At 44.1% G+C, this 18,913-nt stretch overlaps 1 protein-coding gene across 1 annotated transcript in view; it reads left to right on the top strand.

The window, feature by feature from the left end:
* LOC142768284 (uncharacterized) overlaps positions 1-18,617 on the top strand; it is a 31,889-nt gene extending 13,272 nt beyond the window's left edge. The window contains exons 5-10 of the mRNA XM_075870241.1: positions 827-983; positions 4,717-4,844; positions 7,486-7,597; positions 9,987-10,148; positions 14,658-14,774; positions 18,415-18,617. Coding sequence (XP_075726356.1) covers positions 827-983; positions 4,717-4,844; positions 7,486-7,597; positions 9,987-10,148; positions 14,658-14,774; positions 18,415-18,555 — 817 coding nt within the window. The 3' untranslated portion in view covers positions 18,556-18,617. The remainder of the gene's footprint in view (positions 1-826; positions 984-4,716; positions 4,845-7,485; positions 7,598-9,986; positions 10,149-14,657; positions 14,775-18,414) is intronic.
* The last annotated feature ends 296 nt before the right edge of the window (positions 18,618-18,913 follow it).

Consider the following 18,913-nt stretch of genomic DNA (forward strand, 5'->3'; position numbering starts at 1 on the left):
TGGATGGATGGATGGACGGACGGACGGACGGACGGACGGACGGATGGATGGATGGATGGATGGATGGATGGACGGACGGACGGATGGACGGATGGACGGATGGATGGATGGATGCATGGGAGGGAGGGAGGGAGGGAGGGAGGGAGGGAGGGAGGGAGGGAGGGAGGGATAGTTGATACGCTCAAGTTTGTCGAAATTGGCTGAGAAATGCCTCGCAATTAAAAAAGAAGTTGATGGGGCAAGGTGTGAGAAGGAAAGAATACAGGTAGGTTAATGTATAGCATGACCATGCGTAGCATAGTATAGCAAGAGCTTCAGAGAGCAACGCTGCGCCATGCTCTCTGAAGGGCTGCAGAAATTAGGCATCTCGTTCTTCTAACCCCCACCACCACCACTGTCAGATTATGAAGTGAGCCTGAAGGGAAGTGATTTTACCACGACCAAGAGAAAAAAAAATAAAAAAGGGGGCTCCATTCCGTCGAAAGATGCCTTTTCCGTCATAAACGCCAATCAGGCTGCACATTTGTGATGCCAGCGCATGCTTCGTTTGACGTGTGGACTTGTTTTCGCCTCTTTCTTAACAAAGACAAGTTTGCTTTTCTGAACGTTGGCTCTGGTGACAATACCTCTTCGACAATTTTTCACCGTTTCAAAAGTCGTTCATCACCTGTATTTTTTTCTAGTGACATTAAGAATTTCCTTTCCGACTAGTGACAAAATTCTTGTTCGTTTGTAACTAGAACAGGGTGGCGTTGATGATGTGCGTGTGGACGTGCCGAGGCATGATAACCCCTATAAATTGAGTGCTTTTTCATTGCTAATGCAGGTATGCTGATGACGCCTCAATATTTATCAGCGGTATGTCAAAAACATTCTTCTTGGATATTTGGAACTCCAATATTCATGACTTCGGTGTTCTCTATGCGTACGACAGAACTGGCGCTCTGCAGTGCCGCAATAATTTGAAACTGTCGCTGCTGAATGTAAGTGCACTTCAAAAGATAATGTGATGATTCTCCCGCCTGAAGTTTCAAGCATTTTTTTTCGTTTCAATTGTGAAATTCAATTTCAGGCGCGCACATGGCTCACAGTCTATGTCATGGGGGGTACACACTTTGTGTATGCAAGCATGAAGTGTACATGGCGTCGTTGGTAGGCAGCTCATAATCACTCCCAATGCTGCCTGGTCACTGAACCAGCATTCAGTGCGCAAGTATTAGATGATCCAATAAACCTTCACTTCAGAGTGTCACGAATTCATGACCTACCAAAAAACTATAAGCAAGGAAGTCACAAAGTGTGAATTCCTTTATGTGCGGCAGTCACGCATAAACGGGGAACGCCTTTCATCATGAAACATCCGGCACCGTCTCGAATAAGATAATCCATGCTGGAACTAAGTGCTGTGTAACCGATTGCCATCACCACGGAATGTGTACGTGCGACTTGTTCTCAATTCATTCTTTCTGGCCAGAGTAACGTGAATTCAGTCTCGTATAGATACTTGTTTGTGTGTACGCACTGAAGTGGTGGCGCATGGCATGCTACGCAGTTCCGAAGTACGCTTTTGCTGTGAGATCCTCACTTCTGGAGCATGGTGCGAATTGGCGACACACTTGAAAATATTCATTAAAGTTGTATTTTAGATTACTTAACTGCAGAAATGAACATTGCTACTAGAAGCTGCAAAAAATAAATGCTATTGCCCTACTGGTTTCAAACTTTTGGCGACAAAACGTCTAGCATGACAACGAACCAGCTAAGAGGCTTAACCTCAAAGTGATGAAAAAAAATATGCTCCTTTTACGTAACATTTAGCAACAATACAGGACGTTATGTTGTAACGTGGCGTTATGTGAGGTCGTCATTACACGACATGGTCACTCGGTGAATGTCTGTGTCCTGGTCGATCTTGGCTAATCTCGGAGGCAGTGCTAGAAGACCACGTGAGCTGGTGGATTTGCAGCAGACCACGTGACCTGGAGGAACTGCTCGCTGTAGGAACTGCAAAGTCACAGTTTGTTAGTAAAGCATTCGCTAGGGGGTGGGATTAAATCGTATAATTGACTGTGGTGCAGAAGATGGCTTTTGCCTTCTAGTCGTATGAGGCGAATGCATTTGGGATCGCATGACTATTTCTTCTAGAGAAAGAGGCCGTCTTTCTGTCATTTCTAACTCTTGTCGAAAATGAACTTTGTATTATGCAAACGGAATCGCCTGGTTGATTTTAATATGAGTGTTCGTGTGAACATTGTACGAGCGAAGTATCATGTCATCATATTTTTTCTTTAAGCAATTTTTAATACTGAATCCAGGTGAAGAGAAATCGCTCTGTTGATTCTTGAACATATTTCTGTTTTTCAGTGTGTATAAATTTGCTCTTCCTTGAAATACTTTGCCATATTGTAGGGTAGTTTCTTATTGCTGTAATTTCTTGTTGTGTTTCTTGATGCATATGCCAATATGTAAACCAATGTGTCAACCAAGTCGCTGCATTTATTTTCTTCTGACAACTTTTCTTTACACTAATGTTTTATGCCTTCTTTGATCTGAAATTGTTAAATGATCCGATTCTATAGTTTCATTCTGTACTTTATCGCGATGTATGTCTTTATTGTGTACTTATTCTAATTTTTATGTTCACGCCCTTCCTGCTAAAATCCCTGATAGGATTGGCAGTATGTCGAAATAAATAAATAAATAAATAAATAAATAAATAAATCTTCGGGGCCCGAAAGCGTCGCCAATTCGTAAGCGGCAGGCCCTTAACGGTCATGAGCAACCACCCCGTCCTGTGTTGGTCAGTAACACTCAAGCGCTCACGCGGTCGGCAGGCAGGTTGCAGATATTGACTCCAGGAATCACACGGTACCGCTGTATGCAAGCACCCCAACGTAGGCATTTTGTTTCAAGCTACGAGTGAACAACTTCCTCCAGCTTTAGGATCTTTTCTTCACTGTGTGATGCATCTCGTCGCTATTTATGACTATTTTGCTGCCCCGTTGTTTGGCTCTTCTTAAAAGCAGACAGATCTCAAATATCTATTCACTGGAGTGCATTTACCCCCTTGTTGACAAATCACATATAGGTGAGATTATGGTATTGTAAAGGCAAGCGCCACGTTAGCTTAACGAAGGAAGTATTGAACTGCACACTCCAAGGATGATTGTGCGATTTGCAGACACAGACTTTTGGTGTAGATTTAGATATCTAGGTGCACAAAGAAACCCCAAGCGGAAAAAACTATTTTGCAGCCCCTAGCCACGTCGTGCCACCTATAGTCGCAATGTGATTTCGCGGAATAAGACATTACACGTACTGCATTGGTAAAAAAAATATAATTCGATCAGCACCTGCAAGCACTTCAAGAAGCGTATGGCAGCTTTTCAGTACATTGAGGTGTTCCCATAACAATAGCTATAAAAAATTCGCACAATCCTAATATAAACGACGTGCAGATATATAAATATACATAAATCATCCGGCACACTAACATTTGATACTCTGAGCTTCCATTACCTTTGTACTTACAATAGGGTTCCACTAACACATTGCCGGGTTGAGAATAAGTACAGCCCGAAGTTAGACATTTATTCGCATGTTATGAAATATCAGAATGACAGAAAGCGGAAACAGTTGGTCGTGATTCATGCTAAAAGACGACAGCCCTGCAGACACAGACACCAGAGAGGAATCGGAAATATGGGAACATCTACTGACAACTTCAAAATGTGCGCAACTACGGAAACCAAAGAGACGGCCTGTGCAAGCCCCGTAACATGGCAACATTTATAAGTTCGTTGTATGTGGTAGTCTGTGTGATATAGTCGCGCAAGCAATGCATTTCTTTTTTAAAATAGTAAAACAGGGCTAACCTCACGCAACCGCTAGTCGACAGCAGGTTTGTCGTATTGCTAAGTTGGGAAGCCTATTGTAAAACTTTTTTTACGTACCGAAATTACCGCATGTTAATAAGAGAGACCATAAGAGATGGCCGCAGACATTTTGACCAAGCGTGGTTTTTTTTCATTTTATTGAGGTTGTTATGACTACATTTCAAGAAACGCACAACGCTGATTAAACTCATAGCCATAGGCTAGCAGGGGGTCTAACGGGAGAAAGTATACAAGCAGAATACAATTTGTATATAAAAAAATCGGAACATCAAAAAACGTTGATTTTTCAAAAAATTAACAAAAGATACAAGAAGATACACATTGTTGCACTTTGTTCATAAATAATGAAATAATCAAGTACAGACAAAACATCATAATATGTCTAAGGCTTAGTACATGGTCATTACTATTGATCTACATGTAGCAAATATTGTTTGAGTGCACTCTAGAAAGCCCTAGAATCTTTTATCTGAAGTAGTATGTTATTTCAGACTTTAGCTCCTATGAGCTGTAGTAAGCGTTCACCATACACGTTTTTAGAAGGTGGAAGATTAAAATTCCGCATTGTCATGCATCTAGTGACGCGGGAAGAGGAAGAAAAGATAGATACATCGAAAGGTACACTGTGTGCAATAACATTATTGATGGTTTCAGAACGTGCATCAAAAACCAGGGCCACAGGTCCGTAGTATTTTATCTTCATCGAAAGTGTGTTGACAGAGGGCAGTAATAATTGTGTTTTCTTTTAAATGTTTTCCATGAATGATGCATTCTTTTGTTTCACTAAGCTTTTCTTTCATGTGTTCCTTTTGATTTGCAGACATTGCAAACCCTGCAGAGAAACTTACAGAAAGAAAGCGACACTTATGACACTTTTGCGGGTGTTCTCAACACTGAGTACGGAGACGGCGCAAGCAACCCGATGGAGTCATTAGCAATCATATCAAAGTGAGCCACAAAGCTTCATTCAGAAGTAGCATGGTAACGTACAAGGTCAATAATATGTACATTTAAGACCTCATTAGTATTCAAACGCTACAACTAAAGCGTTGGTTCTATTACGCGAATGACATTTTCGTTATTTTACTTTTAACCAATGCATCGATGAGCGCGAGGCTGTCTCTTTTTTGTATTACCTACAGAACATCATCTTCTTTGATGTCTCGAATAGTAATCTTGCGTTCGCACAAGATACGAACGATTCTGTATGTTTGGTTGCCTTCACTCACATCGCGCTGACCATTTAATGTGAACGCTGCTGGCTGGATGAGTTGTTCATCGGCAGTGCGTTGAAATAAAGAGATCTCGGAGGTCAACCAGGGCTGCCTTGAAATAGCCTAGTATCAAAGAGGGAATGGCATCGGAGAGGGAACTGCACTGCACAATCAGGCGATGGTTCGGAGTTCCTGATTCCTCTCCATCCAGGCATTTGCGAAGATAACTACAACGCAGACACATGGTGCCAAGGCAGCCAAGAGCATGCGTCCTCAAATGCTAACGTCTTGAAGATGTGCCACGCTGTGAATAGCTGATCTCACTCACGCGAACGCCACATGGAGGTATGAAAGAAGCAAATACCCTGATGACGTTTGTTCTCCGTTTAGCGTAAATAAAAAGAAACTGAGACACCGTTAAGAATATGTCGTGCAAAAAAAAAAAATCATCATCGCGTGATGGCTTCCCGACATGACCTCTTTAGAACATCATACATAACAAAAGATTGTGGCGTCAACATGGCATCTGATTCTGATGCGATGTCATCTTACTTAGCGTCATATGATGCCGTTGTGGCACACTTCTTTGGATAATGAACAGCGTGCTCATGACCTCTAGGGAAGAAAACAAAGACGGAATTTGGCGGTGGCTCCTCAAACCATGGCTCATGCGCCCTGTTTCTTTATACATCAGCTGAGGAGAAATAAAAGACAGTCCTGGCCTTGCAGAAGTCTTAGGCTAAAGCACTACAGACCCTGTGAGCTTCCCACCTGGATTAGTCATCATCATCATAATAATTATCACTTATTCATTTCATTTAATTTATTACTACTGTCGGCCATCATTTAAAATTAATACCGCAATGAAGTGATTTTTAAACAGAGATGTACATAACAGAAACATAAAAAATGACTCTTCCCGCTGAAACACAATTCGCATCACAGAAAAATACATATTACAAATAGATTATAATTGCAAGTTCATCAGCGAAAAGGCGAAAGAGAACATCACTGCCGAAGCACATACTATAGCACCTTATCAAACAATATAATAAATATCATTCTTAACACAAGACACCAATTCAACAAAAGGCATCACAATTTTAAGGCATACAATCAAAGTAAACAATTGAGTTCATGACTTTCAAACACTGAGTAAGGGATTTAGCTTCCACGACCAAATCTGGCAACTAACTTCACTGTTGAATCTCCCTTAAAAGAAGAAGCTGTGCCTGAAGCAGTCGTTATGAACTTTGTGCGGCGGTATGCAACTGTTGTGCCAGAGGCACGGTCCTCGTGCGGGAGCACTTCTTCCCTCGGAAACAGAGGCACAGTTCCTGTGAAGTCTTGCCCTTTCCAGCGGCACTTTCGACGAAAACGGAGGCACGAAATGGAGCCACCCTGCTCACAGTTCCGGGGAACTCTTCGCTTACCCCGCCAAGCACCAGGATCTGGTCTCGGAGAAAAGACTAAAACAAAGGCCGCGCCGGCCACGTGTTTGAGGGATTTGCCCTAGCCGACTTTGTCGTGCTGGCTGGCTCTGTCACTACAATAAGATATCACTGTTTCCTTTGGGGGCCTTTGAGGTATCATAAAAATAAAGAAAGTAAATAAAAACTGCTATTTATCTGCTATAAACGTTTCTACCTGTTTTGTTTTACAAAATATTTGCCTCTTGTTTTGTTCCGGGACAAAAAGTCTGACTTCGACCAACGATGGTCATGTTGCCATTGCGGTTGGACACTGGGAAATACCCGCATTCCTAACAGTGTTGGCAGTGGTGGGGTGCCACGAAAACCTCGGAAATACTAACAGCACAAACTGTGTCTGTTTCTTTATGTTTCTTGTGTTACGGCATCACCACCGTCATCACCATCCGACTGACTATGCCTACTGCAGAGGTATGGTGTCAGTAGCGTGTAAAATATTAATTCCTTTCAATAAAGAAACCTTGCTTGTGCTATATACGTGAAGGAGGTATCAAATACCTGTGCTGTCTTTGTCTTTATTTATAGATATTGCAGAGGGCGTGCTCTATGCTCAAGCTGATCCATTCCTGAATTGGTAATTCTTATCGAATCCGAAGAAAGTGAATCCAAATGAACCGTTAATGATACATCAAACCACTTGCCGTCTTCATTTTCTCTAGTACTGCACCTCGAGCCCCGTTCAAGGTTCTTTCTTTTTCAACTGTGCGTTCAATACTTGCCGTTTGATGTCACTAGCGTTTAAATGTGAATACCTTTCAATAAACAAGCGATGTTCTTGGTATATACATGACGACATTGAAGACATGTGACGTCTCCGTTCTTATTTACAAATATAGAGGGCATGTGCTGTGCTTGCAAACTAATTCATTACCATTCTTATTTCAGACGTTACCGGATATCAATCATAATTCTCCTCACGCACCATTTCTTGCTCGAAGGTGTCCCCTCGCCACGACCACCAACCAGGCTTACAGGTTCCGGACGGCCCCCAAAATTGGTGAGTCCCACAGTACGTCTCTTTCAATCTTGCACGAAACGTTTCTTATACCGTTTGTGCACTCCAAACTGCATTCGACTATAGACATTATGACGACCAAACTTGCGCTTTAAAAGTCGGCTGTTCTTTTGTAAGACACGTTCTCAAAATGTCTAATGACTGAAACTAAAGATACCGTATCGACCATTGTTGCACACTCCCATAGTCTCGCAGTTCAAAGCTGATTGAACTTTCTGGTCAATCAGTTTGAAAGAAAAGCTCGATTCCCCAGGTGTAAACATGTGGTGTATTTGGCGTTTTAGTTATCGCGTATTTAAAATACGTGCCAAAGACTAGTGGTTTTCGTAAGAACTATAATATATGTGTCACCCTTATGCTCGTGACCAGCAGTATACATGGCTGTGCTTGCGACTCCACTGCCGTCGTCATTTAAGACTGATCAAACAACACGTACACGAATGAGAAGCTCTCGTACAGTGTACCACAATGTGACCGGGTTGTGTTAGCTAGCTTTCATGATGATGTCGTACCTGATCACCCAGTGAGACACATTCTGACGTCTAGAAGCAGTACCGACAAGGTCATCAAGGCCTTAAAGCCATTTCAACAATAGGTAGTCCTGAAACTTGTACGAGCATGGGAAGGCTGACTTTGAGGCCATATTTCTGCGCAATCTTGTTTTCGGCTCAGGAGTATAGTTAGTCTGTGAAGGAGTTAGTTACACACCGAGGAAGCACCGCTGGCGTATGGCACCACTCAATGCAACATATTTTGTCAAGTGTACAAGTGGCACACTTATTTCTGAATTGCTTGTGTCTGCGTGAATATCTGTTTCCCCTGTTTTCATTGATGTGCGATAATAGCGTGTTCTGAATAAGGCTGCCGTTACTGTCTAAATTAATCGTGTTTATTACCCAGGGGAATCTTATTTCAGTGTTATTACCTATTCGGCGGCGTTCAATGTTAGTGGAACACTGGTGAGAGGCGCGATGTCGTCTGACTCGGTTTACGGCCGCCTTATTGTGGTAAAATGTACTATTCTATCGCTGCGGTGTTGCTGAGATCCCGTTGAATCAATCAAGACACACCAGATGCTTTTGATAATCCGAAACTACACGTCCCTGTTCTGCGTATCCTCCCAACCAATTACGTCAGCCGGAGAGAAAATGTAGTCGTTTCGCGTGCTCGGCTTGTCTATTACACGCGTTTCTATCAATAGGGCTGAGTTAACACATTACGCGCCATCGCACCACCAAACTGGCCATCAACGAGATGTTTTAAGGAGCGTCGAGTGAACATTAGTAGGGCGCACTGCTTCACAAGAAACGATGTTTCCAGTTGTTAAAGTGATCCCTAACATTATTTGAAAACCACCTTTTAGGAGTACGCTGCTAGGCAGCGTGACAACACGCCACCCAGGTGATTTTATACTCTGGAAATGTACTTCTGACATTTTCGCTTCCTTCTTAATTTCACCAGGATGAACTTCTAACTTCAAAAATAAATCGCATGCACGCATACTGAAACACGAGCGTTTCTACTTAGTGTGGTGTGGCAACTTATTGATACGTGCAGCCAATACGCATGCTTGCCCAACAATGTTTCGTTAGTTACACGTGTACGCTCATTACGCACGCACAATTCTCACATGCATACACGTGCACCCGTAGCAAGGGGCGTGCACCCTGCTCTGCGTAGTTTGTACGTTCTTGACTTGAAAGAATGCCGCTCTTCAGGGAGTCGTACGTTCCACTGTGCGTCATTTTCCCCCACTCAACAGAGCTTAGCAGTCTTCACGCGAAAACGAAACTTAGTATAATCGTCATTGGTGAGCATTTGTGTTTCACAAATTCATTTCACTTTAGCTCACTTCCGCTTTATTCACCAGAAAAACAATCATCTGGAGGGACGCATGGGCAGATATCTGCCACAGCAGCTTGACGAAGGTCCAGGGTCCGCGTACTTTATTATAGCTTGTACGTACACTATGCATGTCACAAAGTGATTTTCCCGTAGTATTCGCAATAAATTTGAAACATACACTTTGAGAGGGTTATACGGGACAATCAGCATATATCGTATGCGTGCATACATAAAATTTAACATTGCCACTTCACACATCAATGCAACATAATACCTTGTTTTAGGTCAGAAATATAAAAAAAGTAATCACGCAGATGTTTCCTTTATTTATTGTGGCTGTATGTACCGGTGAAGTATGGTTGAAGTATTGTGAGTTAAAAATTCAAGGCCGGTAGCTGTTTCAGGTCCGAGGTACGTTCCACACCTCCTGGTTTTATGTTGTTCAAAGCATGTGTAAAGGTTACGGGATACAAAAGAAAATGCAACGATGCAGATTTTCGCTTTGATCCGATGAAACTTGTTGCAGCAAGGAATCAGCGCCAACCTGACATCGGGCGGTGTTAAGACGAACGTCACACTACTCATATCTTTCTCACTGGCAATCTACAAGTACCGGATGACCTCTGACTGGAAAGGAGACGCTGCTACCGGAACGTACGAGTCGTTCGCTCCCATCCAGTACTACGACGTAAGAGCGCACACTTATTTCTTTTCGTTCTTGCTGAAGCGATAGGCATAGTGGCTCATTGCTACCAGTTGTGAGACTCTTTTCAGAAAGCCAAATACGGTCCGGAACGATTGTGACGAAATTAGTAAATGGCCGAATCACCTGAGAGTAGCTACACAGAAAGGACCGCATCTCTGCAGTCTTTGTTTTCCACGCACTAGTTTGCTGCGGGCCTCGCTCTGGTAGTCTAGTGGCTAAGGTACTCGGCTGCTGACCCGCAGGTCGCGGAATTGAATCCCGGCTGCGGCGGCTTCATTTCCGATGAAGGCGGAAATGTAGGCCCGTGTGGTCAGGTTTGGGTGCACGATAAGAACACCAGGTGGTTGAAATTTCCAGAGCCCTCCACTACGGCGTCTCTCATAATCATATGGTGCTTTTCGGAACGTGAAGCACACACATCAATCAAATCAATAATGATTTTGCCACGGTTAACCTACGGAGGAGTATATTTAATAACAACCGAACGCTCTCGTTGCAGCGACGACATCATGAAACTAAAAAAATTAAACCGCAAGCTTAAGTCCACTGCTCGCTTCTTCAAGCGTGCATTCAGTCTTCTAAGAGGCTAGGCAACAATACCTCATGAAGAACTCGGCTCACAAGACACGAAGTACGAGAAAGTACGCAAAACATCCTGCAGTTAGGTGTCTGCGTCTGTGTCGTGTACTTTCTGCAGTTATGGTGTGCTTTCTGTCTTGGTCGCAACCCTTTCTGGTCAGATAGTGCTCAAAGTGCGTCCTTCCGATACTAGTTTCTTTTTAGCAAGCATCAACTGCAAGGCAAACTTTATTTTGGAGATTATGTCACCGATCCTTGTCTCTGTAGGTTATTTCAACAAAAACAATTATATAAATGTAATGAAGAACATCAGTGCTGTTCTGAAAGGTAGAAGGGAGCGCTCTCAGACAGAAAGACGACGATGTTCGTGGTTGGTGCATCGAGACGCTTGTACCTGTTCGGATGTGCCTGCTTGTACTTGCTCGACCTCCACCAATTGAAACAAGGCGTTTTGGCACAGCACGTCTTCAGTGAACCGTATGGTTTGTCGCAGAAGGTCGGGAGCCAACAGCCGAGTATAGGTACAAGCATATCAATGCACCGACCACGAACGTCATCGTCTTTCTGCCTGAGAGTGGTCCCTTCTGCCTTTCAGAACAGCGCTGATCTTCTTCATTGCACTATATTTTTATTTATGATAAACGTTCGCGGCCATCCTCCGCAATTAAAAGGGTGCGCGAAAATCGCTTTTCCAGTCTGGCCGTAAAGGTGGCTACCTACTGCTACGACAACGACTACATACATCGCGGACGCACGACCCATGGCTTATAGGGAGCTTCACCCCCAAAAGATCTGTACGCTAATATGTAGTAGCACAGAAAGCTTCAGGCCTTACTTCACGTATTTGTAATTACTTCAAAAATGCGCACGTTGACCTTGCCTATTTACATCCCCAATAATTTCGCGCGTTATTTGTGTGCTATTAGCAACACTGTAAAACACCAAATAAAGCATTTGTAAAGCCGAACGCTTCGGTAGTGTGAAATTTTGTTGCTAGGAAACCAAGAAAACTTCTACTTTCAAGCCAGAAGCCTTGGATAGATGAACAGACGTGAAAATCCAGAAGCGTTCGGCGTCGCTCATCGTTGTTGTCAACACGGGGGATTTAAAAAGTTGGCATCACGTATCCATTAGACATTGTGACTGCGTCATAGCCAAACAAAATTTTCGATGCCATTATTACGTCACTGTGACGTCACAAGGGTGCGTCAACATGCTACGTCAATGCTGGGTCAAAGAAAGGCCGATCAGGAGGCAGCGTCAAACAGGTTGAGATGCTGATAGTTTACTGAGCTTCCGATCTTTGATACATTCAAAAGCTACGTTAGTTGCAGAAAACTTTCAGAGAGTGCGGGTAGCTCGGTACTTCAACTTAGAACAAAAATAAAACGCAGGATTTTGGGTTTAGGTTTGACTGAGGTGGACGCAAAAGGAATTCTGAGTATTTCAGGCCTTGCTTTGTTCCACACTCTGTCCAATGCAGCACCATCATCTGTAGGATTCAGTAATTTAGGTGAAGAGGTATCACTTGTTTAGGTGTAGATCTGTTATTAGCAGCCTTCTGCAGATGTCTTGACCTCTAGCAGAGGAAAAAGAAACGATGCTGGCTTGCAAACAACGCGTAAGCACTCCTGGGACATAAGCGCCAATATTCATTTTTAAGAGCAGATCCGTTCGGGTATAGCTGAGGACCGGCGGAGCCAACCTACGCTCCCCCCTCCCCCTATACCGTTATTCAAAACCATAATAACTGGATTTAGCTCTAGTCATGCAGTACATGGCTGCAATTAGCCGCGTGTAAATGCACCTGCCGATTTTTCACTCCTATTATGACGTGTTCATTAGCTCTACGGGCCTTAATATAGATCTTCCGTGACTTCCGAGTCCCCCTTTGCCATCTTGTTCTCGAAGCGACGCCATCGAAGTTTAACCATCATGTCTAAATTTTTAAACAAGAGGACGACCATGTGCAGCAATGCTTAATACCGCACCACGTCGTCCGCCACCACGGCATTTTTCTGCATAGAAACGTTATCATTACCGAAGAGATAAGATTTTGACTTGTTGGTAGGTATTTGCGCAAAGCTGAAGACATTCCGCAGAACTGAACAAAAACAAGACAGTGACCGGACAAGGGCTGAGTTTCAAGAAAGTTTGAAAGTTAGCGCTCGTCCCGTCGTCATTGCGTTTTGTGTTCAGTCATTGGCTACATATTTCGCTTGTCAACACGATTCGTCCTGTAATTTACGTGGTTGCGTATCCACAGACGTGGCGATTAAGGCCAGCCTGAGCTTATGATTGTTTGCCGGGTAATCTGTTCGGCTGAGTAAATGCATTTTGGTCGAATTTCAAGACAACTTTTGGCAGAGTTGACAGACTCACTCAGCGGCGCTTCACCGTAAGTTTTTTGAAAGGGCCATTGACAATAGGGAGTTTTAGAATACCGTTTGCAAGCGCTGTGGGCGTTGTGGGTGTAGCGGGCACCATGTGAGTTTTAGAATAGCGTTTGCCCTACTGCGATCCGCAACTCACGATCGCAGCGACAACGTAGCCTCGAAACCAGCGCTTGCGGGCCACACGCGGTCCGCCATCACCGCACGCAATTTCGGATTTTTTGCGTGCGGTCCACGAACGCGAACGCCTACTCGCGTTACGACGCATGCGCAGTGGCAGCGACCGCACTGCAAGGGCTCGCGGTGCGCCATTCTAAAACTCCCTAATGAACTGTGTGGCGGGACGAGACTCAAAGAAAAATGTAAGACAAACAAGCCGAGACTAAGAACTGTTTGTCTTGCTTCTTTCTTCGTGTTAAGTCCCACCATGCAGTTCGACCTACTTTGCCCCGCTGAGAGGGACGCAGGGTGGACGCTCGCGCGTGCGCGCACTCATCTCGCCATGGGGATAATAGTACGCCTTGGGCTTTCACCGCAAATATTCTGTTGCAGTCACCAGCTGCACAAAGATCACTGCACTCGCTGCGCAGTCTCCGTTTGCGAATATGGCTTCCTTTTTAGGCAGAGTGAAATAACAACCGATACGCTTATTCGCGTTCATCTGTACCTGTCAGCACATTTCGTGCGTCACTTGTGCGTAGTAAAGGAGGGGCAGGTTTCCATGTGCATGCCCTTCTTCGCGTTACCTGCCAATTCGTGGTTATCGCGTTCATTGGTTCGCCTTTGCTGCAAAGGAGCGACTTTTTTTCTTTTAAAGACAATGGTCTTTCATGAAATACTTCTAGGAGGGAAAATTTGTATTTAGAACAAGTGTTCTACATTTTAGGGTACAATGTACTCTACTATGAGAGAGCTTTCAGCTGTCTCGGTATGATAACGAATGCTTTTGTGTTTAGAACAAATGTTTGTGGATTCGGAGTCCATGATACCCTTACAAGGAGGCATTTAGGCTTTCCCAGTTTCAATGAGGACCAGCTCACAAACCATGGGGAAACATAAGCAAAAAACAACGCAGACATATTGGTCTGTCTGGTGAGCTAATAACTTTATATCTTGCTGAATGCCTACGCATATTGATATGGTGGCTGCGGTCGTACATGTAAAAATTGTCGATCGAAAAGCAAATATTAGGCACACCTGAGGCAAAACACCAATACTTAAGTATACTATGTCGCGTTGCTTTACTAGAAAATACAAACGATCGTAATTCCAAAGAGTCTAGTGTTTTGTTACACAATGCTGAAAGTGCAAAGCTGTGAACAAAAAAGGCGGCGGGCTGAAGATTATCGTCTTTCGAGAATATTTGCACTGCAGCACACAGATACGCAGTCAATCATTATTTTTACAAGGATCTTGCATCAATGCATCTTTCTGCACCCGGCAGTCATCCGGAGTGCATTTGCATCATTTAATGCACTTCACGTACTCCCATTTCTCTGTCGCTTCCTTCTGTCATCAGGCTTGCGATATGAAAGACAAAATGGTGGAGCAGTCCGGGAAAGAATACGCCTACATTGCCAACAAGGACCAACAGCTGCTACTCATGTACGACACTGTGGACACTTTCATCTACAAGGTACGACGTCATCAATGAAAGTACTCACTCTGCCGTAGCGGCAGCTCCGTTACATTCACATGAAAGCCTTCAGGCAAATTTTTTCATGGTTAGGAAATGAACTGTGCGTATTTTGCTGCTAAACGCAGAAGTATCCCATTAGGCTGACAACGTACAGAATGTTTCAAACTTTCGCATCATGTGAAAGAGTTTTGATAGTACCCTGAATGGTAAGTTAATCACTTCTTCTTATATCGCATCATTAGCATCAAAGTGAAAATTTTCATTAGGTACGTTTAATGAGATAGGAACAAATATTAAGTGATACATAGGATGACTGGAGACAGTTTTGTTATAAATAAAAAAAACAATAAACTTTTCGACTAGCCAACACTTGCAGTTGATTCAACTGCAATTATTGCAGTTCGAGATGCAAATACTTCATTGCCAGTTAGAGATTCCGAAAATGTGATTACTGGCAAACTTGGAGCGTGATGAATTTGGACCAGTTTTGATAGCGAAACCGAAACCGAGTCCAGCTGACATTTTCCCGAAAAGGAGCCAGGGGAGTCTTTCCATGTACTTAGCTTTCTCTGTACTCTGCCTGCACCGAGTAGTGTGTAGCATGCATGGTGCACAAAGGCTGATGACCACGGCAAACCTACTAATACTGGAATAATCCACCTTTTTAGCCACGTTTATGTCGTTCCCCTAGCGGAAAAGTCTCAAAACGCCCCTTTGATTTGGAGGCTTCCCTACTGGCAATACCGGATCTTTCGGGCTTCACTGAAACCTTACCAAAACGGCAGAGGGCCATGGGAGTACATTAAAGAGCTTCATTGTCGACAACCAAGGCGACAGCCTCATTGTACGGTGACAGTTTCGCTCATCGCTAGTGAATTTGGTCGAATGTCCTCACCCCGCAGCGTTCACCCCAAGTCACTTTCATTGGGAAAGTGATCACAAGTACAATCGAGGCGCGTTTCTTCTTTCGCAAGCACCTTCAGGTTCCGTCTGAAGTGCAAAGTGGTAACACCACCTCGCGCGTCATTTGGTCTGTGCGCGGACTGCAATGCAGGCGGCAGCACCTTAAAGAGAGAGCAAACGTGTCGGCTCGCCCATACTGCGAAGGAACTTGAAAAGCTTCTAGTGAAGGGAAGCTGTGTCATTAGAGGCAGCGATTGCGAACAAAGACAAGAAGCGCGCTTGATCTTTGCTTGCGAGACCAGATCGCGATGACGTAATCGAACCCCACCCGCATCACCTTCTCGATAGCTGGCCAGGCGTTGTTTCTCGCTGCGTGCCTCAGTCGAGCTGTATGAAAGCGAATGGTTATGCCCGCAACATCACCGTTGCGAACTATCGTACAATGTATTCTTGCTGAACGCCCTACATATTAACCCACAATACTTTCTACACAACCAACGACGCCGTAACCGACGACTCAACCGAAATTCCTGCAAAACGAAGTGTTCCACGCTACCGCGTTAAAATCAAAGTGTGAACGTCATGTAGCTGATGGAGTCTCCATAACACACGTAATATTCCATAGCAGAAGTGTGGAGCCACTGCAGGTGCCAAAATATATGACTAGCGCAATGAGTGGGTGTTTGTTCATTAGGAGCAGCAGAAGTGTAAGTGAAATTAACAGCAGTGCACAGGTTCCCGTGTTGCCTCAAGGACGCGTAGAGGGCTTTTCGCTGATTCCCTAAAGGATTAGCTTTGGTTTAGCGGGCACTTAGCCACTGTCCTTGCAGTGGGCATTCAATGATACTTTGAAACGGCTTAAGTTGCGCACACAGTGGCTCATTTTCTTACGGCACGGTTCAGGCATGCAATGAGAAGTGAAGCAGGCTGACGTGATGACCGCAAAGTCCGATTACGCTGTCGCATTCTGCTCTTCAAAGGGAAACTCAACCGTCCTCCCAGTTTCTTCTCAGGCAGTTTTAAGCAGTGTCATCGCTCTGTAGTACAGCACCTGCCTGCCACGCAGGTGACCTGGAATCGATCCTCACTCTGACCTCACTCTGTCGGCTCTTGGCCGCTCCGCTTAGAACACTATATACATGATCGTTCCGTCCGAGAAATTAACGTTTGTTTCTTTTTCACCACAAATTACTTGACTGTTCATTACACGTTACCTTCCTGTCGCACCGTCATTACTCAGCATCACGCATTCGTCACCTGCTGAATGCTGCCATTCTTTCTTGTGGGACTTCCGCTTTTCACAACACATCTTTTCTCATAGCCTAAAAGGCTTTCAACACCTTCCACTTTTCGTTGCACACATTAACAGTCATCATTGTTTTCTCCCTTAACTAGTTGGCTCACATCATGGTTCTCTGTTTTTTTTATGTTTACTTGCGTTCCGTTAACGTTTAATGCCAAAGCCCTCTGAAATCTTTCCGTCTTAGGGGCTTAAAGAATGAAACGAATAAACGAAGTGGCAGATGTTAAGGTAAAGGATGTTCTCCGCACTCCCCGCAGTGCTTTGGTCAGTGACACTCTTAAGATGTATGTATTCGTTTAGGCACTACAGCAGGGTGGCTGGCTGGCAGCAGCCGGTGATTATATGGTGCCTTCACTGCACATAGACGTGGTGTTCACATAGAGATATTACAACGAGAGCAGCCAATTTCTTCTGTTGCGGGGGATGTAAGGCATCAGAGGTTTGCTTTGTCTGCTTAGCAATCTGCCCGCGCAATGCCACAGTTTTGAGCACCTTGACGTTCCGAAGCATGCGAGACCTCAAAGCTACTTCACGCAATTTTCCTCGTTGTGTGCTCGTTTTCATTAGGACCTCTGCTCCAGACTTATCAGAGCTTGTTCGTCGTGTCTGGGGCGACACTTTAGCGTGGTATTTGATTTTTACTCACTAGAATAAACTAAGGGCTCCTTATAGTGAACTTATATGCGGAAGCGAGTATTACAGGAATAATTCCGCACTCTGAGGACTTGGCAGTTTCAACAATCCTGTAAGAACATTTTCTTTAGAAACCTTCCGTAGAACTTCAATTTGCGCCGAAGCTACTAGACTCAAGTTGGTCAGGGTCTTTCTCTCACGAAGTCTCCGTGAAGGCGAAAACTTTGTCGATCCCGAAGGTGCTGCAAGGATATTGGCAGCACTCATTTTGCCGCATCGTTAAAAGTCATTGTAGCATGTAACGAGGTGACACAATACCTTGGCGATGATGTCACTGCTAAACGTAACTTTATCCGGGGTAAAGTTATTATGCCGTGTTTGATGAGGTTTAACCTGGTGACGTGGTCATGTCAAGTATTACGTTACCACTTACGTGTGTTCCGGTGCCGTTTGGTGTGAACGTTGAATTTTTCGTTACATTGGCTGCTCGTTTACCTTCACAGAACCATCCCCCCCTCCCCATAGCCTTAGTTACTTCTTCGTAGGTAGTTGGCGTTCAACCAGTTTCACTCAGCCTCAACATTTGCCGGGCTGTTTCTTTACTGGCAGGCCAATTTATATAAGACCCATGCCTCAGCTGAAGTCAAGCAAAGGACGCTCTTTTTTTCTGAGTCAGTTAACTCAAACATTCCCACCACCGTAGCTATTTCATTTAGTCTTTGGGTATAATTTAGTGGTATCCTTCGAACGTCCACCTTTAAGTAGGCGCTATGTTTTTTTTTTAACTTGTGATTGCAGCTTCAGCATGTGTTCAAGACGTACAACCGCCCAAAGCACGGTGTGGCCATCTTCGACGTTGAGTACGACCAGTATAACACCACGTGCGGAACTCCACCATTCCACCGGCTGCTGCAAATTACCCGCTTCATGAACTTGTGAAAGATCAGAGGATTTGCATTTTTTTACCCGTGCTTTTATACTAAAACTTGCCCTTGTGGGTACCAGGCCTTTTAGTTTTTTTGTTTGTTTTTTTTTTTTTTGCTCTTTCCTGTGTAGGACTTTTCGGCAGCCTTGTGCTACGGAAGGTAGTTTCATGCCGTATTGAAGAAATAATCGTGTGTTGTACAGAAGTGGGCTCCCAAGTAAAAGACGAGAATCGTCGCAAAGAAGAGGTTCTTGGAAAGATCCCCATTTGCAACTTTTTTTCCCTAGCAGGAGCTCCCCTTACGTTGTCGAGAAGCTTGGAATAACGTAGAGTTTAGATACGTAGTTAATATGCAAGTTAATGAGAAAGTAC

This window comes from Rhipicephalus microplus, chromosome 8 (genome assembly GCF_043290135.1).
Source record: "Rhipicephalus microplus isolate Deutch F79 chromosome 8, USDA_Rmic, whole genome shotgun sequence".
Taxonomy (NCBI): Eukaryota; Metazoa; Arthropoda; class Arachnida; order Ixodida; family Ixodidae; genus Rhipicephalus; species Rhipicephalus microplus.